This window comes from Callospermophilus lateralis, chromosome 5 (genome assembly GCF_048772815.1).
Source record: "Callospermophilus lateralis isolate mCalLat2 chromosome 5, mCalLat2.hap1, whole genome shotgun sequence".
NCBI lineage: Eukaryota > Metazoa > Chordata > Mammalia > Rodentia > Sciuridae > Callospermophilus > Callospermophilus lateralis.
The window spans coordinates 76,374,595-76,401,790 of NC_135309.1; the positions used below are offsets into that span (position 1 = coordinate 76,374,595).

The 27,196-nt window shown below is 35.8% G+C and overlaps 1 protein-coding gene across 1 annotated transcript in view; it reads right to left on the reverse strand.

Annotated features, from left to right (window-relative positions):
- The window catches only part of Camk4 (calcium/calmodulin dependent protein kinase IV), a 219,717-nt gene that overhangs the window by 40,076 nt on the left and 152,445 nt on the right, over positions 1–27,196 (reverse strand). Inside the window, exon 5 of the mRNA XM_076856004.2 lies at positions 18,300–18,372. Within this exon, the coding sequence (XP_076712119.1) occupies positions 18,300–18,372 (73 nt within the window). The remainder of the gene's footprint in view (positions 1–18,299; positions 18,373–27,196) is intronic.

Sequence of the window (27,196 nt, forward strand, 5' to 3'; positions counted from 1 at the left end):
GGTAGAGCACTCATCTGGTATGTGTGAGTCACTGGGTTCAATACTCAGCACCACATAAAAATAAATAAATAAAATAAAGATATTATGTCCATTTACAGCTAAAAAATTCATAATAAATAAATAAATAAATAAATAAAGTCCTGGGGATATAGTTTACTGGCAGAGTGCCCCTAGGTTCAATTCCCAGTCTTCCCCAAACAAGAAGATAAACAAAACAAAACTATGCATTTAAGTCTAGCACAAAAATATTTTCAGCACACAAAATGCAAGGACCCTAAAAATGTATTTATAAATAACAAGGGGTTTCAGTCAATGAATGATAAATTGTTCCTGTTCCAAGTACAAATAAAAAGAGGCATATTGAGGGTGTGGATGATAGGGGAAAGGATGACAGATACAGATGAATAAGTCATCATTCCTGTCTGGCAACAACCCCAACTATCCTAAGAGAGAACTATGGACAATTAATCATAATATAATAGGATGAGTGCTAGAAGCTGAATGGTACAAAGTGCCATGGAATCTCAGAGGAGAAAATTTCTTGAAATCTGGAACTTAAATCTCTTAGGAAATGAAAAACATAAAATCAAAAAACAAGTGCATGCATTTACCTTCAGAATTTATCACAGTGAGAAAGATGTGGGTTGGACTTCAGATGGAGAGTAACTCCTTTCAGAATTTGTTTAAGAAATGGGCCATGAAATCACTCAATTATGTATGACTTCAATTCTTGCACTTTACTGTTTTTAATTCAAATTTTAATATTTTATTTGATTCTTGTAACCTTATGTTATTGTCAAACATCCTCATCATTTATGCAAATACCTATACAAAGCTTCACTTTTATTTCAATTTTGTTATTTGTTGATAACTTTTTCAACATCAAACTGGCTTCAGTGTCAAAGTACATGAAACTTTTGAATAAACAAAGTATATGCTTTTAAAAGACCTCTCTTCATACCATTTTAATGTTTTCCTAAAAGTATGCAGTAACTTGTATGTCTTGAAGACATTCTCTCTGCTTTTGCATTTTGCAATATTTTAGTGTGTTCATTATTGCTTTTCTTCTTTGCTTAAAGTTATTTAAAAAGGGGATGATCCAACTCCAGTGTCTATCAACAGATGAGACAAGTAGATTTCCTTTTGTGACTAATTATAACCATCTACCTCTTAATTCTATGCTGAAGGTCCTATAAAGCTACTCTAGTCACATTTCTATTCTCTAGCAATTTTCTCAGTCAAGGTTTGACCACTTGAGTATGAGGAATTTATTTCTGAATAGTTACTTGGAGTGATCTGCTATCTTCTCTTGAGGAGAACATCACATGAGGGTCAACAGTTCTTCAAGGTAATACTTCCAAAGATCCAACTGCTTTTCACATTTCAAGCTTTTTCTTAGTCTACTTTTTCACATTTGTGAGACTTGAAGTTCGAGCTTAGTTACTGGGAAAATAAAGAAGTCGGAATTGACTCTCTGAAAAAATAATTCCCATAAAGTCAGATGATATGCTAGCTACATGTCATAACAGGTCTCAGTCTGGTGAGGGCGCCCTAGTCAACTCCTGCTTTTTTCTCTATCTTGTCTTAGTGTCTATCTTCACTTTACTCCATGGTGATCCCTTTTACAGTTTGGAAGCTTGTCGACAAATACTTCTTGTGCCCACCGTTGAAACTGTGAAATTATTTTTGTGTGTTTTCATTATACACAATAAAAATTGTGAGAAAAGAAAGTAAAGCATCAATAAGTAAACTCATCCTTAACCTAGAAATGCTAACACCTCCATTTTGCATATTACTACCATACCTAAGAAGTGTGAGGCTATTATTTAATCATAATAAAACTCAACTTTCATTAACAACAGAATATTATATTTCTTGAGAGTTCTCATTCTGACCCAGAAATACGATATATTCTACCTGATTATTTCAGAGAACTATTGATTGTTTTCAACACCATTCCTGAATTAGCCATTCCCAAAATAAAAATTAATTTCTTTATGAGTCAAAGACATTGAAAACACCAGATTTACATCATTCCATGTAATACACAATAGGGCTTATGTCCTCAAGACAGGAAATTTTTCATATTTTTTGGCAAGTAACTATTGCCAGAGAGTTAGGAAATAAGTATCATGGCCCCATCCTCATCCTCCAATATATAATCAATAAAAAACAATATAGAAATAATTAACCAGAGGTTAATCTTTTTTCCCATTTACCATCCTAGGAAAAAAATACACATAAAGAGAAAGAATCACTGATCCCCTTCAAACAACAGTAACTCTTTCTTAAAAGAGAATCATTGTCAAAGGAATCTTGCCAGCTAGGAGCCTTTTCCTTGTGACTGGAAGTAGGTAGGTAGATGCTATCCCACACAAACTGTATATGTGCAAAGAAGAAACTGTCCTCTTGGAGAGCCCATTGTGGATGGCAAAATTCTTTGCATAGGAGTTCAGTTTTTCAGACAATTCAATATCAGAATTACAGGCTATGTTTTTTGTGCAGTACAGAGTCAAAGGAAAAAATAGGCACAATTATCAATTAGGGTGAGGTTTATTTTTTAAAAAAGGTATTATAGGGTATAGCTCAGTGGTAGAGTGCTTGCTTAATATCTAGGAGGCCCTGGGTTCAACACTCAGACTGGGGGGAAAATGGTATTGTGATAAAATCCTCTTTCCTGGGCTATGTACTTGTGCTTAGCAGCTTTAAAAGATGTAATTAAATGTGTACCCTTAAAATATTATTTTCTTATAGCTTGATTTTCTACCTTTCCCCTTTATTTTATTGCTAATAATCATATAGATGAATGGACATAGAAACAACGCATGCCTTTCCTGACCTCAATGAGTGCTTATGTTATTTCCTCTTCTTTCATGCTGCCATTAACTATACAGTATGTCTTATCCTCACTTGGGTGACCCAACTGTCTTTCTCCAAAGTTGATAATTCTATGACTTTCATTCCCTAATCAACTAAAACCTGGCAGGATAGATAAGAAAGAACTTCTGAAGACCATAATCCAAGGACATCAATCAAGAATCAGGTCATATCCATTCAGTAACTGCACGTTGATGACATGTTAATGGGTTTTTGTAAAAGTAAAGATACTCATCTCAATCTCACAGCTTCTGTTCCAATAAAGGTAAGTGAGATTCTTTTTTTTTTAAATTTTAATTTGTTATATATGACAGCAGACTGCATTACAATTAATATTACACACAAAGCACACATTTTCTCATATTTCTGGTAATACACAAAGTAGAATCACACCATTAGTGTCTTCATACATGCACTTAGGGTGATGATGTCCATCTCATTCCACTGTCTTTCCTACTCCCATGTCCCCTCCATTCCCCTTCCTCCCTTTTTCCCTTTGGCCTTATCTAGAGTTCATCTAATCTTCTCATGCTCCACCACCACCACATTATGAATCAGCATCCTTAAATCAGAGAAAACATTCAGTACTTGGTTTTTTTGGGGATTGGCTAACTTCATTTAACATTATATTCTCCAATTCCATCCATTTACCTGCAAATGCCATGATTTTATTCTCTTTTATTGCCGAGTAAAATTTCATTGTGTTTATGCCACATTTTTTCTTTATCCATTCATCTACTGAAGGGCATCTAAGTTGGTTTCACAGTTTAGCTATTGTGAAGTGTATTGCTATAAATACTGATGTGGCTATATCCCTGTAGTATGCTGTTTTTAAGTCCTTTGGGTATAGACCAAGGAGTGGGATAACTGGGTCAAATGGAGGTTCCATTTCCAGTCTTCCAAGGATTCTCCATACTGCTTTCCATATCACCTGTACCAATTTGCAATCCCATCAGCAATGTAGAGTGTGCCTTTTTACTCACATCCTCACCAAAACTTATTGTTGTTTGTATTCTTGATAGCTGTCATTCTGACTGGAGTGAGATGAAATCTTAGAATAGTTTTGATTTGCATTTCTCTAGTTGCTAGAGATGTTGAACATTCTCTCATATGTTTGTTGATTGATTTTGATTGGAATTATATTAAATCTGTATAGTGCTTTTGGTAGTATGGTCATTTTGACAATATTAATTCTGCCTATCTAAGAACAAGGTAGATCTTTCCATCTTCTAAGGTCTACTTTAATTTCTTTCTTTAGTGTTCTGTAGTTTTTGTTGTAGTTTTGTCTTTCACCTCTTTTGTTAAGTTGATTCTCAAGTATTTTATTTTTTTGAGGCTATAGTTAATGGGGTAGTTTTCCTCATTTCCTTTTCAAAGGATTTGTTACTGATATACAGAAATGCCTTTGATTTATGAATTTTGATTTTGTATCCTTTGCTGAATTCATTTACTAGTTCTAGAAGTTTTCTGGTGGAATTTTTTTTTGGTCTTCTAGGTTTAAAATCATATTTTCTGCAAATAGTGCTAATTTGAGTTCTTCTTTTCCTATCTGTATCCCTTTGATTTCTTTCTTCTGTCTAATTGCTCTGGCCAGTGTTTCAAGAACTATGTTAAATAGAAGTGGTGAAAGAGGGCATCCCTGTCTTGTTCCAGTTTTTAGAGGGAATGTTTTCAATTTTTCTCCATTTAGAATGATATTGGCCTGGGACTTAGCATAGATAGCTTTTACAATGTTTGTTAATGTCTGTAAACGAGTCAAGATGGCGCCTGGCATTTTGCCAGAGGGAGTAGTTTGTGAAGTAACGCCAGTGAGCCATTAAGTGTGGAGATTCCTTATTGGTTGACTGCTGTATCTAGTTTATGTTAATTAAGATAAGCTGTGTGGAATGTAAATATACCCCTCCTGTCCTACAATAAACGGCTCCCACTCCTGCTGTATCAATGTACACAAGTTGTTCGTCACCCCCCGGTTATTTTGCTGCAACCGGACTGTGGCAAATGTTGAGATATGTTCCTGTTATCCCTAGTTTTTCTAGTGTTTTGAACATGAAGGGTGATATAATTTGTCAAATGCTTTTTCTGCATCTATTGAGATGATCATATAGTTCTTATCTTTAAGTTTATTGATGTGATGAATTACCTTAATTGATTTCCATATGTTGAACCAACCTTGCATCCTTGGGATGAATCCCATTTGATCATGGTGCACAATCTTTTTGATATGTCTTTGTATTCGATTTGCCAGAATTTTATTGAGAATTTTTGCATCTATGTTTGTTAGAGATATTGGTATGAAATTTTCTTTCTTTGATGTGTCTTTTCCTGGTTTTGGAATCAGGGTGATATTGGCCAAATAGAATGAGTTTGGAAGTGCTCCCTCTTTTTCTATTTCCTGAAATAAATTGAAGAGAATTGGTATTAGTTCTTCTTTAAAGGTCTTGTAGAACTGAGCTGTGTATCCATTCAGTCCTGGGCTTTTCTTGGTTGGTAGGCTTCTGATGGCATCTTCCATTTCATCACTTGTAATTGATCTTTTTAAATTGTGTATATCATCCTGATTCAATTTGGGCAAATCATATGCCTCTAGAAATTTGTTGATGACTTTGATATTTTCTATTTATCATAATATAGGTTTTCAAAATAATTTCTAGGTGTCTTTTGTATTTTTATAGTGTCTGTTGTGATATTTCCTTTTTCATTTCATATGTTAGTAATTTTCTCTCTCTTTCTCTTCATTAGCATGGCTAAGAGTCTGTCAATTTTATTTATTTTTTCAAAGAACCAACTTTTTGTTTTGTCAATTTTTTCAATTGTTTCTTTTGTTTCAACTTCATTGATTTCAGCTCTGTCTTATACTGCTTTTGGTGTTGATTTCTTCTTGTTTTATTAGGGCTTTGAGATGAATAGTAAGTCATTCATTTGTTAACTTTTTCTTCTTTTTAAATTCCAAGCAATGAACTTTGCTCTTACTACTGCCTTCATAGTGTCTCAGAGATTTGTATATATTGTATCTGTATTCTCATTCACCTCTAAGAATTTTTTAATCTCCCCCTTGATGTCTTTTGCAATCCATTGTTCATTCAGTAGCATATTATTTAGTCTCCAGGTGTTGGAGTAGCTTTCATTTTTTATTTTATCATTGATTTTTAATTTCATCCCATTATGTTCTGATAGAATGTAGGGTAGTATCTCTCCTTTTTTTAATATTTGCTGGGGGTTGCTTTGTAGCATAATATATGATCTATTTTTAGAGAAGGATCCATGTGCTGTTGAGAAGAATGTGTATTTGCTTGTTAAAGGATGAAATATTCTATATATGTCAGTTATAGAGGAAGACACAGAGTTTCAAACCAAAGGAAGGCACAATCTCTTCAATGAGGTAATATCAGAAAAATTTCCAAACATGAAGAATATTGGAAAATCAAATACAAGAGGCTTCCAGGACACTAAATGTACAAAATTACAACAGATCTACACCAAGGCACATTATAATGAAAATGCCTAGCATACAGAATAATACAGAATAATGATAGAATCTTAAAGGCTACAAGAGAGAGGAATCAGATCACATATAGGGAGAGACCAATTCATATCTCAGCAGATTTTTCAACTCAGAACCCTCAAAGCCAGGAGATCCAGCCTCTGAAAGAAAATGGATGCCAATCAAGAATCTTATATCCAGCAAAATTAAGCTTTAGATTTGATGGTGAAATAAAAACCTTCCATGATAAACAAAAGATAAAATAATTTACAACTAGAAAGCCTGCACTAGAGAACATCCTCAGCAAAATATTCCATGAAGAGGAATTTAAAAACAACAATGAAAATCAGCAAAGAGAGGTATTAAACTAAATGAAAAACTAATGAGAGGAGAAACCAAGACAAGTTAATAACCAAAAATAAACAAAAATGGTTGGGAATACAAATCATGTCTCAATAATAACCCTGAATGTTAATGGCCTAAACTCTCTAGTCAAAAGACATAGACTTGCAGATTGGATTTAAAAAAAGACCCATCAATATGCTGCCACCAAGAGATTCATCTCATAGGAAAAGACAACCATAGACTAAAGGTGAAAGGTTGAGAAATATCATATCACTCCCATGGACTGCGGAAGCAAGCAGTGGTTTCCATTCTCATGTGAAATAAAGTAGACTTCAAGCCAAAGTTAATCAAAAGGGATAAAGAAGGATATTTCATACTGGTTATGGGAAACATTCATCAACAAGACATAACAATAAGAAATATATATGCCCCAAATAGTGGAGTGTCTACTTTCATCAAACAAACTCTTCTCAAGTTCAAGAGTCAAATAGACCACAACTCAATACTTCTGAATGACTTTAACACACCTCTTTCACCACTGGCTAGATCTCCCATACAAAAACTGAACAAAGAAACTACGGAACTCAATAATCAGTCAATAACTTAGACTTAACTGACATATATAGAATATTCCATCCTTCAACAAGTGAATATACTTTCTTCTCAGTAGCATATGGAAATTCTTGACTAGATATTTTAATACCCTCTTACTTTGCCTCACTAATTTTCGATCCTATGCAGCTCACAGGGTGATGGTCTGCCAACAAAAGTTTCCTCTAGATCTCCTCCTTAACAGAATCACATGACCTTTTTAGCAAGTCACCTAAGCCCCTCAGGACAAGCCTCCTTCTCCCTCTTCCTCAAGCCCCAGGCCTCCCCATATGTGCTTTGTTTTCTAGTAATACCACTTTTACTCCATTAGATTCCATAAATCCATAAATTCCTATTCCAGTAATTTGTTTTCTTTCATACTGACTGTGTGACAATTTTTCTTTAAAACCTCAATTCAGTTACAACTTCCTCTGGCAAGATTTTTCTGAATTAGTTTCTCTCTAGACATATAGAATAGCTTTCTTCTTTCTGGTACTTTTAGGTCCCTTGGTGCACTGATACCCTCTTAGAGCCTTGTGTCTGTGTGTCTGCCTGCCCACTGTATTTGTGAGCTTCTTGATTTCTGTATCCCAGGGCCCAGAACAGAGTCTGGCACAGCCCAGAGGATGAGGAATGGTCGAACAGACCTGTTGACATCATCCGACATTTACAAAGCCCTGAAACAACAAAAGGTATTTAGAATGTAACCAGCAACATAATATTTTGTGCACAATAATTGGAAAATTCCTAGATATGTGGTCTAGAATTCATTGTGACTCTTTTGGGAAACAAAAGAGGCCACATAGATAGAATTGGATGAACTTCTGATATCATTATTATAATTGCTAACAATTATGTTCAGAAACATTTAAGGAGAAAGATACTCTTCTTTCCAACCCCTGAATTTTTCTTAGCTCTCTAATTTCCCAATATTGACCTATAATTTAGAACGTAGATCATACTTCTGATCTAAACTTTCTGTCTGACAAAATATCTATGCCTTTATTGAGCACTAATCTACTATGTTTATAAACTAAAATACTAGAATATGAATAGGAATTTTGTTATTTATTTTCTGCTAACTATGATCTCTCAAATTCTTAGTAAAAATATATGACAATGTTTATGTTTTACTGATAAAATTTTCATTATAGTGATTCAATGCTTTGAGCCTTGCATTAATTAAAATCTATTCTCTAGAAACTAGTGTTCAAATTTGAGTAATAAGAAATCAAATTTCCCCAGGAAAAAAGATGCAAATAACATAGGAACTGACAGATTTAAAACAAAGAAATGAAAAAAATCTTACATTTTTTGTTTTAGCCTCTCATTGCTTGACCGAACTTTCAGAACCTTTTTATTGACAGTAAGCAGACAAAGCAGGAATGATAGTCACAGAAACAAAGAACAAGTGTCAGAAGCAAGCTTAGTTTTAATATCCTTAAACCTTATTGTCCCTTCACATCATACTTAATCCTGATTTAGCAATGTTCTAGTGCTAGAGATTCAGTGAAATTGAATTTTTGGAAATTTGTGGGACGAGAATCTTTTTATCTAGGAGTATGCCCTTTTTGCTATGCTCCCATGAATGGAAAATTATACCACAGAATCATTATTAGGATATACTCAAAAGTTTATCCAGAAGGAGTTCAGTATCTTATTGTTTCAAGTAATAGGATATACAACTAAGGTCACTGAAATATTGAGGGAATAGTATTATCTTCTACAAGATATCAAATGGGAGGAAAATTTCAGGGGTGTCGTTTTCCTTTTTTCTCTGCCTTCTTCAACATGAGTTATATTGCTCCTTGTAATTATGAGATAGTGAAATAAATTTCCAGCATCATGTGCTGAATAGTCTCTCTCCCTGGGTTCTCATGGTAAGTTTTCTCCCAAATTCATAAAGAGTCTACCCCTCAGAATTCACCAGGCAGCATCAGTAGTTGCCCGTGCCCCAGAGGCAAGACAGTGCCTCTATGGAGTTCTGGCATTTTCTATCTTTCTATAAGAGCTCCCCTGACAAGGAATAAGAAGTCAGAATGGGAGATAGCTTTAACCTGTTAAATCATATAAAGCCCAATAATACTAATGCTTCTTAAATGTATAAATGTTACCAAGCACTTAGTACTAAATACTTAGTACTAATACTTAGTACTAAATGCAAATGGTAATTTATATTAGTGTTGCTTCTCTTACTTTGATTTTCATTGACCTATAGAACCATCTCATGTACTTTAGTAGACAATGAACATTTTAGAAAACTCTTTTAATAAAAATAAGAACTTTGACAATTTATTTTTGTATTTTAATAACTTCCTGTAGAATTTGTTAAGCTATTGTCTCTCACTTTTAAACTCATGTTTTTTGTTTTTGTTCTTTTTCCCATACTGAGGATTGAACCCAGGTACACTCTACACTGAGCCACATCCCCAGGCTTTTTTTTTTTTTTTTCCTTTTGAGATAGGTTCTCACTAAGTTCCTCAGGCTGACTTTGAACTTGAGGTCCTTCTGCTTCAGTCTCTGGAGTTGCTGAGATGATAGATGGGCACCATTGTGCCTGACTAAAGTCACCCCTTTATCGTCTACGTTATGATGCTGAGATTCGAAACCCAAGTCACATTTTCCTTACCTGCTGACTCCCTGTTTGATTTGTCATAAGAGGGCATGAGGGAGAAAGGGAGGGAGGCTGGGGGGCAGGGATGAAAGGAATTTCTCCTTTCTGTTTGCTTTTGGAGTCTGTTTTTCTGCTAGTTATTCCCATGTGACTCTAAACCACTCCTTCACCTTGCAGGGGCGGGTCCTTCTGTGGCTGATGTTGATTTTAGTTTGTGTTTTTCTCCAAGGCTCATCAGGACAACGTCACTGCCCCTCCTCAGTAACAGGGCTCCAGTGGCTGGGAGGAGGGGCATGTCCTCAGAGATCTGCATTCCAGGCACACGATTCTTCTGAGCTCAGTGACACCAGCACCACAGAGCGAGTCCTCATCATCGCTCCACAGAACATCTCCTTCAGTCTTGTCGGTTTTAATATTTTCAACCTCTTTGTTTGGTTTCCCCAGCACGAGGGGGGCTGTTTCCTGACACTGCCACTTTTACAATAGTTTAGAGATCCCCTTTGCCCTTTCAGTTCTTCAATATCCAGCTCAATATCCATCCATTCTCTAAGAAGTGAAATCTGTTTGTTTCTTAGGGGAAGAGTTAGAGACTAAAAACATTTTTTTACCCACAGATCTTTTGCTATTTTATCTTTTCCTGATTCCTTATATCATATTCATTTCCTGCTTTTCTTTGATGTTCAAATATCATATCATTTTTTTATAATTTTAAAGGGTTCAGTGCTTCTGTTTGCAACTCTTCACGGCCATATCACAATGCTAACACTATTCTAACCAAAAATCTATGTGATGTGATAGAAGAAACATTTAATAGTTCTCCTCAATTACTCCCTTGTACTGTTTGTACATATGTCTGTGTTTATGTATTTATTGTTCCTGGGGATTGAACCCAGGCGTGCTTAACCCCTGAGCCACATGCCCAGCCCTTTTTATTTTTATTCTGAGACAGGATCTTGCCAAGTTGCTTAGGGCCTTGCTAAATTGCAGAGGCTGGCCTTGAACTTGTGATCCTCTTGCCTCAGCCTCCCGAGGTGCTGGGATTACAGGTGTAGGCCATTGTGCCCAGCTACTTACTTCTATTTTTTAAAAAATCATTTATTACTATAGACCATATGTACAAGTTTCTCTGGGCTCCAAACTCTTGCCTTTAAAATCAAGACATCCCGAAGAGAACTGTAGCCAAAACAGAGAGAAGAAAAGCTGTACCATTGGTGGGAAAGTGAGAGGGATGAGGACATCTGGGGTACAGAGGCAGAGCAAGATATTAATGGTGGCGAGGCAAGGACTGGAGGTAGAAGCAGCAGCAAGAGATGTCAGAGGAGATTTCCACAGTTATTGCTACAAGTCTTTGGAAAATTGTGACATTGTGTTAGGGCAAGATGACCCTTCCAGAATGTCCAGAGTGACCTGGACTGTTTGACTTGGGACTACAGGAATTCATTTCAAGAAATAATACGCAAGAAGGCTTAAGAATCTGCCTTCAAAGGCTAATAGAATGAACTCAGATCCAAAGGGGAAATCGCCTTTTAATTCACTTTAAAAACTTCTGCAAATACTATTGAAGGCCCGCAAATCAGAAGTTGCAAGGTTATGTTGGATAAATACCGTAAAATACACGGGGCAAGAACTGGGATGGAGTGGGGAGTGAGGGGTAGATTGTGAGATATGTTGCAGAGGGAGCATAATCATACCTGCAACATACTTCTACCAAACTTTTTCAATCTTTAAGCTTTCTGCTTCTGTGCTTTCAACAACCAGCCTAGATATAGCCTTATAACTGTGTGATTTGGAAAAATGTGAGATGTATCACTGATTACTTTGAGTTCCCAACTGTCCCATTTTTTAGAGCTATCTATAGCTTTGTAGTTGACAATAAACTGTTTTATAAATGTCAGCCATTTCTCACAAGTTTAAAATTGCCTTGCTTTCTACCTGTGAAATTCTTAGAGATATTATTTTAATTAAAAAAAATTAACCCTTAGTTGCAGTAACTAGAGAAAATTTGATTTTTCTAAAGCTTTTCTCAAAGACTGCTTGCCTTAAATGTGATAGCCTAGTTTCTAAATAGGAGCTTTGTGAGTAGGTAAAATAACATTTAAAAATATAGGAATTGGCAGAAGATTAATCCATTTATCTTTGCAGACCTGGAATAGGTTCCTCTGTTCTATGTGGAACACTCCTATCTGGAGCATTTTTGCTTACGGTTTTTTTTTCTTAATTGGTGCAACTCTGAGAGGTGGAAAATCTGATGCTGAAAACATGCATGTCTCATTTACTGAATGGGAATAGAGTTTTCTCTGTTAGCTGCCTGAGGGATCCCAAATTAAAGAATGCTCACCGTGATAATCAAAAGAGTCAAGAGCTGATCTAAATGAATGGAGGCAACCAGCACAAACATACTGAAGAAGGTGAGTTTTGACTTACAGGAAAAGAATGAAATGATAATACAAGAGCAGAAAAATAATTTCACGAGTGGGAACAAGTTATAACACTTTGCTTTATATAAAGTGAATAGGAAGGGCTGGGGATGTGGCTCAAGCGGCAGCACGCTCGCCTGGCATGCGTACAGCCCGGGTTCGATCCTCAGCACCACATACAAACAAAGATGTCGTGTCCAACAAAAATCTATATATATATATATATATAAATTCTCTCTCTCTCTCTCTTTAAAGTGAATAGGAATGGGATAGTAGAGATTCAATCTATGTGTCATCATCTAGAAAGATAAGCTAGATGGTAGCTATCTTGTAGTGCTTTGATTATTTTCATTTACTTGCTCAGTAAATATTTATTGAGCATTTACTGTCCTCAGGTACTCTTTTAGTGACTGGAAATATGAGAGAACTACACAAAATTCCTACTTTATGGAGTTAGATACGGAGCATCAAACATGGACAAAATAACGTATACTTTCAAATAATTGTGTCAGTGACAATAAATCATGGTAAAAGAATTGAGGGTGGCTTGGAGGTAGTGGTAGGCACTATTTTAGAGTGGTCAGGGAACATCATTCTAGAGAGGTGACACTTCAGTAAAGAGCAGAAAGAAATAAGCAAGCAAGTTAAAAAAGATGTAATCAAAGGTGATTGCAGGCACAGAAACAAGTACCTTGAGACAAGGATGAACTTTGATCTCTCTGAGGGTCAGAAAAAAAAGCAAAGCAAAACAAAACATAAAACTCAAGAAACAAACAAACTCACAAAAACAAAAGCCAGTGTGACTCAAGCACAGAAAAGGAAAGTGAAAATTGTTTGCAGTGAGATTGAAATGGCAGAAAGAAACCTGAATGTGGAAGATAATCCAAGATATGTTAAGAAATTCTGATTTTATTCTATTTTTATTTTCAGGGGTGGGGAGGCTGGGGATTGAACTCAGTGGCAATAGATCACTGAGCCACATCCCCATCCCTATTTTGTACTTTATTTAGAGACAGGGTCTCACTGAGTTGCTTAGTGTATCGCTTTTGCTGAGGCTGGATTTGAACTCAGGATCGTCCTGCCTCCACCTCCCAAGCTGCTGGGATTACAGGTGTGCACCACCATGCCTGCTCTATTTTTGATGGTATGCTATTGGTGGTAAAAGCACGGAAATGGTCCAGTTGATTTATGATTTTTGGCAGGGAGTTATTGGGACTAACTTCAAACTTGCAATCTTTCTGTCTTGTCCTCCTGACCCACTGGGATTATAGGTGTGTGCCACCATGTTTGGCAGATTTGTGATTTAAATAATAACTCTGAATGATACAAGGGGAATGGACTTTAGTTAATGGATGTTAAGTTGACCAATTAGAAGGTTTTGCAGCATTATGAACAGGAGATGATGGGGACTAAAACCAAGGGCTAGTAAAGATGAGGAAAAAATGGTCAAATTTATGTTGTGAATTGTAGATTATTGGGATGTGAGGTAAACAAATGGAGAGTGAATTCTAGAATTTTAGCCAACAATTGTTGCATGATAGCAACATTCACCAAGATGAAAGAGATTGAAAGAACATTGTAAAAGTTCTATGCTTGTATCAGTGAATGAGAAAATAATTACATACATCTACTGTAAAACAGCTTGACTTATAAAGAATATGGAAGTATGGGAATGTGGGGAATGACTTAGTTGTTCACAGAAAGGTTAGTTCTTACATGATAAATAATTAGGGCTTCTGCCAAAATGAAATCATACCCCAAATGTTTTTATGGCAAACAACATACTATTATTCAAAAATGCACCTAGAATGAATTTGGTAGTGTCCCCCTTTCTATTTCATGCAATAATTTGAGGGGCATTGGCATTAGTTCTTCTTTAAAGGTCTGGTAGAATTCATTGGGGAATCATTGCAGTCCCAGAATTTTCACTGTTATAAGGCTTTTTATTATTGCTTCTATCTCATTGCTTATTATTGATCTGTTTAGTTTTTCTATATCCTCCTGATTCAATTTTGTAGGCCATATGTGTTCAGAAATCTATCCTTTTTTTTTCTATGTCTTTCATTTTATTGGCATAGAAGTTATCAAAGTAGTCCCTAATGAGATCTTAGGATTTCAGGCATATCTGGGGTGATATCTCCTTTTTCATCTCTTTTCTTGATTTGGGTTTTCTCTCTCTAATGGTTATTTTGGCTAAGAGTTTATAAATCTTATTATCTTGTCAAAGAATTAAAATTTTGCTTCATTGATTCTTTGCATTATTTTTTAAAATTTTCTATTTCATTAATTTAGCATTTATCTTAATTATTTCCTTCCTTCTACTGATTTTAGAAATAATTTTTCCTTGTTTTTCTATAACTTTGAGATGTATTGTTGGGTTGTTTATTTGTTGATTTTTTTAACACAGGTACTAATAGCTATGACCTTTCCTCTTAGAATTACATTCATTGTTTCCCAAAGATTCTGGCATATCTCTACTCTCATTTGATTCTAAGAATTTTTATATTTCTCCCTTAATTACCTTCACTGTCCCTTCTTTGTTCAAATTTGCTTTATTCAATCTCTGTGTATGTATGTAATTTCTATGTTTTTTATTGCTGTTAATTTCTAATTTCATTCCATTATGCTTTGATAAGATGCAAGGAATTATATTGATTTTTTTACATTTATTGTGAGTTGATTTGTGTCCTAAAATATGGTATGTTTTGGAGAAGGTTCCATAGGCAGCAGAGAAGAAAGAAAATTCAGCTGTCTTTGGGTGAAATATTCTATAGATAAATTTATTTAGTTCTGAAGAGTCTTCAGTGATTTTGTATTTGGATGATGTAACTATTGGTGAGAGAAGTATGTTGAAATGACTCAATATTATTATACTGGAGTTTCTGAGTATTTATATTGAATAGTATTTGTTTTATGTAATTACATGCACCAACATTTAGGGCATAAATATTTATTATCATTATATCATCTTGTTAGATTGTTCCCTTTACCATCATGAAGTGACCCTCTTTGTTTCAAGAGACCTTCAAAGTTTGCTTTGTTAGATATGAAAGCAGCTATACCTGGTTACTTTTGGTCTTCATTTATATGGAATATTCTTTCCATCCTTTCATTCTCGGTCAGTGGATTTCTTTGCTTGTAATATGAGTCTTTTGCAAACAACATATGGTTGGATGTTGTTTTTTAATCCACAATGCCAGTCTGACTTCTAATTAAAGAATTGAGACCATTTACATGTAGTGTTATTACAGAGAGATATGTATTATTACAACCGTTTTAGAATGCAGTGAAAAATCAGGAATGGAGAGGAACATGAATAATTAGTAGCAGAAAAAAAAAATACCAGAAGAGATAGTAGCAAAAGGTATGTTTAATGTGTCAGACTCACTCACAAGAAATAACTGCCCTTTTCCCTCTGAGAGCACCAAATCCTACACTAGACAACCAGCCTTTTCCCTTTGAACAGCCCCTTCTTCCCCATCCCAGGCTGGTTCCATTGGCCACTTTTATTACAAAATTCCCATCCTGTTTACAACTGGTTGGATGAGGGAAGGATGCTTGGATAGAGTTGAGTTAATCCAAATGTAGCTTTTGCCTTGAAATTTGGAGTTAGGATCAAATAATATTTACATCCATTTTGAGTTTTATTGTAATATGCTAACACAGGAATGTTAAGTTGACCATATGTCACTTTGTGAGTCTGAGAAGAGAAAGTTGGTTGGAAGAGAGAAGAGGAAAGCAGATAATGAGAAAAACAAACAAACAAACAGCAATGGGAGAAGAGAGTCCTGACTACTGTCCAGGCTGCCTGGCCAGGATTCTTCACATAACTCTGTGTCTTTGCAATAACCCCCACCTGATTGTCTGTGTGCTGTTAGGTACACTGACAGGCACACTAGAAGCTCTCAGAACAATTATTCTGAAGATCACCCCAACCTGAAATATCTTGTCAGTAGAATGTCATATGGGGAGGAGGGTGGAAGCCTGAGGGGCAACTGTCCCTCTCCTGTCACATTCCTTGATCACTGTCTCATGTAGCATCAGAGCATAACACACTTTTGTCCCAGGAAGAAAAATAATCTGTCTGAAAACAGTATGTGATAAAATTTAAAACATATTCAAGTACATGACTGGTCAGGTAAATTGCAAATACACATACATGGCATGCTGACTCGAGCACTGATGACCGGTTATAACTTTATATTCATACAACGTTTTCAGCACACTTTAAAAAAAAAAAAAAAGCTTTGTATTGGTATAATATATAGAGAGGACAGTAAACAAAGCCTGTTGACTTTTCACAACTGCACTTATCTGTGCAATCAGCATCCAGATCATGGAACACATGATCATACAATTGTTTTTATTTATTTTAGTGCTTAGGAAATAGGAATATTTGAATAGATTTACAATATCAGATAAATCTTTAAATGAATATTCTGAATCTGAAAATTCTTCTCATATTTTGCCCTCTCTATTGAACATTTCTGTGACTTCCTTACATTGTCTCAATTAATCTTTTCCACAACACTGTTAGGTTGAATGTTTGTGCTTAATTTCTAAGAGGAATTTGAGGCTCAAGGGTATTTAGTGATGTGTCCATGCACATACGTATATAAATTGAACTCAGTTCTGTTTGACTCTCAAGGTACCCTTAACGGCTGCCTTCCAGATTTGGACAAAGTGATGTGGGTCATAGCCATATCTTTATTTGAATAGATAAGCTATGGTGAATAATAGTAGGGAAAAGTGTAGTTTTAAAATGGGTATTTAAGAGAAGGGAATGAAAGAGTTGAAATCATTCACAAGTTTGCAAGTCTAGGAAACTAGGGTGATAAAAAAAAATCTGGAATGAAGTGGCATAGTGGCATAGTGAGAATATGAACTTGATATTTGATACTCATATAATTAGGAGCTGTGTTGCTCCTTCAAATGTAAAAATTTGTGGCATCCTTTCTGGTGTTGTTTACTCTTATTTCAAACTTTTTTATTCCTCACTATTGCAAAAAGACCTAATACTTTTACAGGAAGGTGTTATTTGGAAAGACTGAGCTATAAAGTAAGTTAAACCTGGTGTTGATAGTTCAATAATGGATTTGGTTAGAACATAAACACTGGTAATTTCTATGGCTCTATGCAAATATTGTGAAACTTGATTCCTCTTTTCATGATTGGTGTGTAAGCTAGTTAGATATCAGGGTCCCTCCCTGGTCCCCTCCTCCCTCCTACTCTCTGTTTCTCTTTGCCTTACTTCCTTTCTCCTTTCTTTGCTCCCTTGGTTTTTGCTGTGGGTATAATAGGACATGTGCTTGTATCACTGGCTGATTTGAATTTTAGTTAGATTAACTAACTCTGAATAATATCCTATATTTTGATTCTGGCCATATTTTATATATTTGGCTTTTTAAATGACTATGATATCCATCCTCCCTTGGGCTCTGTTCTCTTTGTTCAGAAAAAAAAAAATTGTTTTGGGTTCATACTCAGTAAATGAATCACCAAGGTGTCCTAGCATGTGTTAGACACCATTAAACATATGGGAAGGTTTTAACCAGCGTAGTCTGTTTTATCTAGGCAAATATTTCCCAATATCCAAACAAGCTTCTCAAAATTACATATATGTAAATGTGTATATATTTGCTTCTATCATAACTTGGTAAAATTCATATCCATTGTAAATTTTTAATTTGTATTTCTTCCTTGGAAAAAAATAAAATTGCCGCATTTTTTCCCCTCCTAATTCAGTCATTTCTCATCTTGATGAAAAATCAATCATCTTTATGCTCCAGGGTCTATATTTATCTCATCCAACCTTTCTCCACTTCCATACCAAATTAAAAAATGATGAAACAATAAGGAAACAAACTCAAGAAATGGGGAAGCTTATTACAGTCTGTGCTTCTTAACTGAGGATTCTGTAAAACAAAGAGGTGATGAAGAGCCAAGCACCGGGTTGCTGTTATTTCTTACTTACAGCGACTGCCTCCAGGATCTGTTTGACAGCATTTGCAGCGTCTCGCTCACTATAATATCCCTTTTCCACAATCCTAAAAAAAACACGAAATGCTTCTCAGACACATACATTTAGTTGTATAGATGTTAAGAGAAGTTAATTAAATCAATGTCAAAGAAGATACATCTAAACAATTGCTACAAGCTACCGTAACACCAGGGAGAGAGAGAGACCCATAAACTGGCACTCTAAACATTTTACTTTGTTTAGGAAAATGAAAAACATTTATTTTGTCTCAGCTTAAACTGTCCATCCTATTTAAGGAGGAAAAAAAAGTCCATCTTGTTTAAACTTTATATGGTGAATTATTTTAAACATTCCAAGTTGATATTATAAGATGAAACATTCCAAGGTAATTGTCACACAGCTTTAACAATGATTTATTCTAGGCAGTTTTATCTGTTGGCTTAAATAAATATCTATTTTATTTTGCATCCTCCTTTATTATTTCAAAGAAAATGTCAGACTCATCATATAACTTTATTCCTAAATATTTGAGGTATCTTTAAAAGATGAGATATTTTAAAGTCATAATCATAATGAAAATATCATACCCATAAGTTATAATTCCTTAATATTATCAAATATGCAGTATTTTAAGTTTCAAATGAAGCTTTAGTGAGTAGACTAACTAGCCTAATCATGAATTGGAAAATTTGTAGTCTTGTAAAGAAAATATCATATAGACAGGATTTTCAAGAACCACTTAATAATCATCTCCTGAATATTATTATTATAATCTAGTTTCTCACTTTATTTAACCTAATGTACCAACATCATCCAAAAAAGTACAAAGATGGGAAGGGATATTCCCTCTCACTCTCATTCTTTGAAAAGATGATGCAAAAAATTCAATTATTTAATTTTCCAATCCAGTTATTTAGAACATTGGCAAGAAACACTGACATCATCTTTCTTAAAGGTTGAGAGACAAAATATCCCTCCTCATCTTTTTACTTATTTATTTTGGGACACTGTTATGCATTAGGTTAAATAAAGTGAGAATGTGGACTATAATATTCAGGGGATGGTTATTAAGTGGTTGCCTGAAAATCCTGTCTGTATGATATTTTTCATACAAAACTGCAAATTTTCTAATTCATGATTAGGTTGGTCTACTCACTAAAACTTTAACTGAAATAATATCTGGAACTACACTTTCTGAACATTTAAAAATTAAGTATGAGAGAAAAGAAAAAGAAAGACTATTGTGACAGAGTAAGTGGAGTACTCTGACTGCCATTACATCACGTTCTGCATTTTGCTCTAGATGTAGACTTTGTGATACATCCATCAACTAGCACAAGTGCAATTAGATGATCTCTGTGCACTGGACTTGCAGCCTTGGGATCTTGGCTTTCTGTAGTCTTGTTAAAGAAGAGGAATTTTTATAAAAATGATGGAAAAGGCTGACTGATGGTTAACTTCCTTTTCAAACATTCCTTCTCTCCAGAAGATAAAATTCTTTATTTCCAAGCCTGCAGAAGAAGAGTGTGGATTTTTCCCATAGTCACTTACCCAGGCTAGAGCTTTACTACAAGTGCTACATCCTGCGGTAATGCTCATGTCTTAGTCTACGCAAATGGCACATCTTGGAGTTAACAGAGCCAATCTGCAGAACCATGAGTCATTTCCCCACATTGTCTATTAAATGAACAGTTCTTTGTGGGCTTAAATGTCATTTGTAGAGGCGATGCTTCATTCAGTAGAAGTTTCTATATTTTGGTTTATTATGAAGTCTTAAATTTTGACTTAGATGTGGTATTTGTCTATGTTTATTTGGCTATAATTTAGGGCTAAATATCTATTATGGACTAAATGTTTCTGTGGCTCCGAACATCATATTGAAACCCGATCACGAATGCACTGAGCACTAGTAAGAGAGGTGAGTAGGTCATGAAGGTGGGGCCCTCACAAGTGGAAACACTGCACTTCTAAAAGAGGCCTCAGTGCTGCCTTCCTCTATACATCATGTGGGAACACAGGAGGAAAGCATCACTTATTAACCAGAAAGCATCCTTTCACCAGATATTGAATTTGATGGCACCTTGATCTTAGACTTCCTGGCCTCAGAATTGTGAGAAAGAAACTTCTGTTGTTTATATGTCACCCAGTCTGAGGAATTGTGTTACGGCAACAGTAACGAAGGAAGGCCTTTATTCTAGAACATGCTCTTGAGTGAATGCCTAGGGATGGGCTGGATATAGGAATGAATTTTCTTGGGAGTTGTTTTCAGGTAGAATGGAGGGAAGAATAAGTATATAAAAATAGTTACTGGAAATTTCACTAACTTCCCTCAAAATGTGCTAAATCCTTAAAAGAATTTGTCTAATTATAAAGAAGATGCACTCCAACAGTCATGCCCATTCATGATTTTATTCGATAAATATTATGGAGTGACTATTATGCACTGGGTACTCAGTGGTGAATAAGATATGGTCTCTTCACTCCTGGGGTTTCTCCTGGTATAAGTGGGTAGACAACAATCAACGCGGTGTGCTAAATGCTATTACAGAAGCATTAGGGAACAGTTTAAGAGCTGAGAAAAGGCAGTAATCTTCTGGAGGCCTCCTAGGGTAAATGAAGAATTCCAGAAATTGCTCAGTTTTGGCCTGAAGTGTATAGAAGTTTCCCAGATACGGGAAGAGTGGAAATTGAGGCTGGGAACAGGTGAGAAAGAGAAGCATGAAATCAGGCAGGAGGAAAATTGTTTTGAAAAAAAAATAAAAGAGAACAAGACTACAGTGAGAGTTCAAGCATGAAGGTAGGATGTCAACATTCGTCAATATTTTGGACTGTCTAATGTGAGCCAGGTACTTGCTGGGTATAAAAAGATTTGGCTCTTCGCCCAGGTGAGACCACAAAATGTAAAGAAAGTAAAGTTATAAACAACAACAACAAAACATTATTACAGATATGATACAGGTTATAATTGTGTTTGTGCAGTGGGTTTGGAGCAGGTATTGGTTGATTCTGTAGTGAGAAACAACATCCCTAAAGCAGGTATGTGGAGCAAGGACACCAAATTGAACACCTTCCTGACTTTATCTCAGTGCACACTCCAAGCACATAGGTCATTGGAGGGTGACTAGAAAGATCAATAGAAGTGAACTTCTCAATTCACCAACATAAGTTTATAACTTAGAACTATGACTATAAGTGAAGTTACTAGTGACTGATCAAAGGAAAATAAAGTCTTACAATCCTTTTCTGTCCATTTAGGTCACATGACGCATAGCAGGTATGTTTGTTCAATACCTTCGGCAGGATGCTAAAGTAACATTCTCAGTCTTTGCAAAAGACCATTGGTTGGGGGCCGGAGTTGTGGCTCAGTGATAGGGCGCTCACCTAGCATGTGCAAGGCTCTGGGTTTGATCCTCAGCACCACATAAAAATAAATAAATAAAAATAAAAAGGTATTGTGTCCAACTACAACTAAAAAATATAATAATAATAAAGGAAAGACCATTGCTTGGATCAGTCAGCAGATCCTTGCTGTGAGCCTTGCTCATGGTAGATAGTCAATAAATACTTTTGCATCAATACTAACCACCAAGTGAATGGATGTCAGAAACATTTCAGACCATAAACCTAATTCCTTATCATGGCAGAACAAAAGCACTGGACTTGGAAGTAATCACCATCACAAGTGCCTTGGCTGTGGCTCCCAAGGAAGGTGAATGAATGCTTCCAGAAGGTGAATGCAGAAAGCAGAAGGGTTATTTCTGGACTTTGATATAAACTCAGTACTATATAGTTTTAGATAATACTATAATAACATGCATCTTTTTCAAAACTTAAAGTAAATTATATCAAAGTGACTTAAATTCAGCATTTTAAAATAGATATTTATGTTGTAAAAGTAACACAATAATTCCTTCATACAATTTGGCTGGCATTTTAAAAAATTGTCAATTAAATTGAACCATGGATAGATGGTCAAGGATTTATAACCTTATATGAAAGATACTAGTAACTGATTTTTAGAAACAATGAAGGTATGCAATCATTGTGGGGATTTTTAAAGCTATAAAAATAGGGAGATAATTTTGGTTGGTATTTTTATTTTTTTCTATTTAAATTTAGTAATTGCTGTATTTACCTTCATTTCCTCTTCATGATTTGTAAAATAGTACAAAAGCAGTTAAGATGATACCAGCATCTTAAGATCAATTTCAAATGCCCAGGGTCATGTAATTTACCTCTATGCCACATAGTTCCACAGCTTTCCACTGTGGGCTGAACTAGAAAGCTCAGTGTTAAAGCAAATGTCTCCCAGGATTTTAATCAAGACACTGACCCATAACCAAAGGTCTTAAAGTCAGCATACTATGGTGATACAGCCACATCAATGTTTATAGCAGTTCAATTCACAATTGCTAAGCTATGGAACCAGCCTAGTTGCCCTTCAAGAGATGAATGCATTTAAAAAATGTGATGTGTGTGTGTGTATATACACACACACACATTATATATATATATATATATATATATATATATATATATATATATACACACACACACACACACACACACACACACACATACATACACACATAATTAAATATTACTAAGCCGTAAAGAAAAATGAAATTATGGCATTTGCAGCTGAAACTGGAGACTATCTGCTAAGTAAAATAAGCCAATCCCCAAAAACCAAAGGCCTAATGTTCTCTCTGATATGTTAATACACAATAAGAGGGAGGGAGGGAAGAATAAAAGTTCACTGGATTAGACAAAGGGGAATGAAGAGAAGGGATGGGAATAGAAAAGACAGTGGAATGAATCAGACTTAACTTTCCTATGTTCATACATGAATACACAACCAGTGAAACTCCACATCATGTACAACCACAAGAACCAGATCCTAATTAGAATAAGTTATATTCCATGTATGTACAATATGTCAAAATACACCCTACTGTCATTTGTGTATATTTAAAAAGAAAAAAAAACTGACCCTAAAAGCTGTCTGGGGAGCGCCATTCTGCAGTCGTCCAGAGGTTCTGTGGGGACAGCACATTCTCCTAGCCTCTCACTGCAATCCTCCGGCCTCAACAGGCCTTTTTCCTCTGGTACTGTGCCTTTTACTTTCACTGCTTGCCACACAAGTCTCTTCTCCTCAGTAGGTCTGTTTTCCTTCTCACCATTTTAAACTTGTAAGATAAGAAAACATGTATGGGTAATGCCTGTTTCTCTCCAAGGGTCTGCTTTAATACGTGACTCTTGTGCATTTGCTTTGACACACTAATTGCAGCAAATTGAATTGAGCACATCTCCATCCAGGCAGTCAGCACAGGCCCTGCAGCTGAGAAGCTCTAATCTGATCATATCCTAAGGCCCCCAGACTTCCTGGCATGCAGATTAGGAAGTGTACTGCTCTGTCCCCTAATCGCAGCGTTTGCCCAAATGGCTGAGTTATTACATGATTGTAGGCTTAAGTGGGAAAGACTTGGTCTGATGAGAATGTGTATTAAGGACCAAATGTCAGAGGAGAGAAGCCCCAAAGAATAAGTTTCAGAAAACAAATATTAAGGATGCCACTACACTATGATGTTGCCACATACAAAATTATACTTAATTCAGCAGTACCTGTATAAGTCTACCACTCCTCTATAAGTTTCAGTTAATGCTTTTTCTCATTTCATTGATGGTATTTTTGTTTTGCTTTTTTTCTCTAAGAAACTTTCTCATGGAGTGCTAAACTCATATATTTTTTTAAAAAAATTTATGTTTCAAAGGTGCTGCTTGTACCTGTTATATTGAAAGCTAGGGAGGGAGTCAGGGATGGTGGATCAATGTGTGTGCTGGCTAGGGAGTTGCTGTACAGGAGAAATAGGAAACCAAATCGAATTGTAGACCTTGGAATGGGCCTAAGGGATTCCTAGTCCAATTCTCTCATACTATAAATGAAAAGCTTGACCCAAAGACTTTATATAAATTGCTGAAGAGCCGGCTGCTTATTCAATCATTCACTTGACAAATATCTCACAACTGTTTGCTTTCTGCCTAGCCCAACATTTGAAATGGGGATTGAAAAAACATCCTTACCCTGGCCAGTGTGCTATGCTTTTGGATATCACTTTGCTCCGCAAGATTTGTCCTTCTACCTTCTAGCTGCTAATTTTCAGTTTCTCATGTAAGATTTAGTTCAAAAGATTCTATTCCTCTCTGAAGCCATTTCAGACTCCATGCACAGTTTCTATATCTCAGAGCAAAGATCAGCCCCACATGAATATTTGGAGCCAAACTTGGGGCCAAGAACCTGCAAATGCAAAGTATACTATGATATGTCCTTTGTGTATTGATTTTTATCTTTATTTTCTCTTTGGGGTCCCCAGCCCTCATTTATTTTATTTTTATCTGACCCTAAAAGCTGTCATAATATTATGACATAATATTATGGCTGTCTGCATAAGCCCCAATACACATTTTTGAAAGTTTATGGCAATATTAAAAATATTAGAATCCATAACACAGAGTTCTTTTCTCTTTTCTAGTCCTTGAGTTCCTTGAGGGTGATGATAATGTACTGTGGTTAACATGGTAGTAAGAAGAGAATAAAGTGGATAGTGAAGTTAAAGTCTTTGGGTCAGGCTTTTCATTTATAGTATGAGAGAATTGGACTACAAATCCCTTAGGTCCATTCCAAAGTTAGAAGTTAGAACATTGGGCTGAGTACAGTTTGTAAGTGGTTTTGTTTACATTTTTTAAAAATTATGGACTTGAATGGCAAGGAGGGAGTGGTCTTCTGGACTGACCTGATCGAATCCATGTTTTAACTGTGGAAGGGGGTGAAATTAACTTTAGTTAGGATTCTACTGCTATGAGAGGGAATGTGAAGGCTCCAAGGGCAGAAGCAATGGGAATGCAGGGAAGGGACAACTTTGAAAGGCTCTCACAGGAAGAATTATGGACTGAATGAAGTAAAAGGAAGAGGGAGAAATCCATGCTGATTAGGTTAGCTGGTGAATCAGTTCACAAGGGTAGGGAAGGGAAACAAGATTAAGAGTTGAAGAAGGATGTTGGGTTCATTTGAGGACATATTAATTTACAGATGCCAAAGAAGCATTTTGATAAAAATGCCTGGTGGATTGTTGATAGCATAGCTTCATCTCTGCTGAGAAGGCTGTCACCAGTGTGGCCCAGGCCACAGGCAAGTGTCAGATTGGCCTGCAGAGAATGCAGGAAGACGGTTCAGGGAAATGTGGACCGCTAGGAGGTGGAAAGGCGGAGAGGAACTCAGGACAGAGACCAGGAAGGAGACAACTGGAAAGTCAGATCAAAATCAAGGGAAACAGAAGCTGTCAAAAACTGCATGGGAGATAGGGAGAGGTGTAGCCCCATGACACAAGATGACACAGATCAGATGTGTGTCAGTTGCTGAAGACTACACATCTTTGGAGATATGTGTCTCTAAAATCTATGGCCCTCAGCTTCAGCAGACATTTGGTGCTCCTCAGAAGTTTTTATTTTGCCATTGTGTGCTCTCACATTTCCACTTTGACACTTTAACACTTTCATCTCCCAATGCCCCATATTTCTTATATATGTATATAAAATCTTCCATGTTTAGGCTTTTTTTTTTTTTTTTTTTTTTGCTTAGCCTAGCATTTTTAAGGTTCATCTACAGTATGCATCAAAAGAAAAGTCCTGCTAATATGGAATGATATTGCATTACATATTTGTTTGTTCATTCACCAGTTGATGACATTTGAATTATTTTTTCTTCTCTTTTAACATGCCCCACTCTACATGCAGGAATACACACTGAAACTCAAAGAACATAAACTTGCTGATGCCCACAATGTTTGCTGGGCTATGAGAAATAAAGTCCTTTGTCTCTCACCCAGGAGCCTCAGATGTCATGCCAGCATCCATAAAAGACTAAAAGGCTAATTTAGTAGCTGATAAGTAAGATAAAATTATATTTCAGCTCAAACAATTATTCCTCCAGCTCTGTACTTCAAAATTGTTTTGACTAATTTAGGTCTTTGATTCTTTGGCATATTATCTCTTTCTTTCTGCTTCTGAGGAAGAAGGACACTTTTTCTATGCTGAACAAATTCCTTTATTTGACTCTAGATCTCTTTCCCTCTGAAATGTTCCAAATATAAGTCCCTTTCTTATTTATTTATTTATTTTTTAAATACATGACAACAGTGGAATGCATTACACATATAGAGCACAATCTTTCGTATCTCTATACATAAAATATGTTCACGCCAACTTATGCCATTATACATGTACTCCTTTTTTGCATTACAATTTTTAATATACATATATACCATAATTTTTCATATCTCTGTTTGTATATAAGATATATTGGCCCCAAATTCAAATCTTCATATATGGATTTTGTATAAGGATGACCATCACATTACACCATCCTTGCTAATCCCCTTCCCCCCTTTCCCTCCCACCAGCATTCTCTCTGCCCTATCTAGAGTTCATCTGATCCTCCCTTGTTCTCTCTCCCTACCCACTATGAGTCACCCCTCTTATATCAAAGAAAACATTCAGCATTTGTTTTGGGGGGATTGGCTAACTCCAAATATAAGTCCCTTTCACACAGACCTTTCATGCTTCTCCTTGTGGGCTTCTTCCCCAAGAAAATCCATGTGTCCTTAGTGCTCCATCTTAAAATAACCAGTTTCCATTTATCCTGGGTCCCCTTCAACTACCTCACTTCTATCCATTCCTTTATAGCCAAGCTTTCAAAAACAACAATAACAACAACAAAAAACAAAACAACACCCCCTCCCCCCAAAACAAAACAAACAAACAAAAAAAAAAACAGGACCATACATCTTGTTCAAAGTATGTTTTCTTTACATATGGCCATATAAAGCCACACA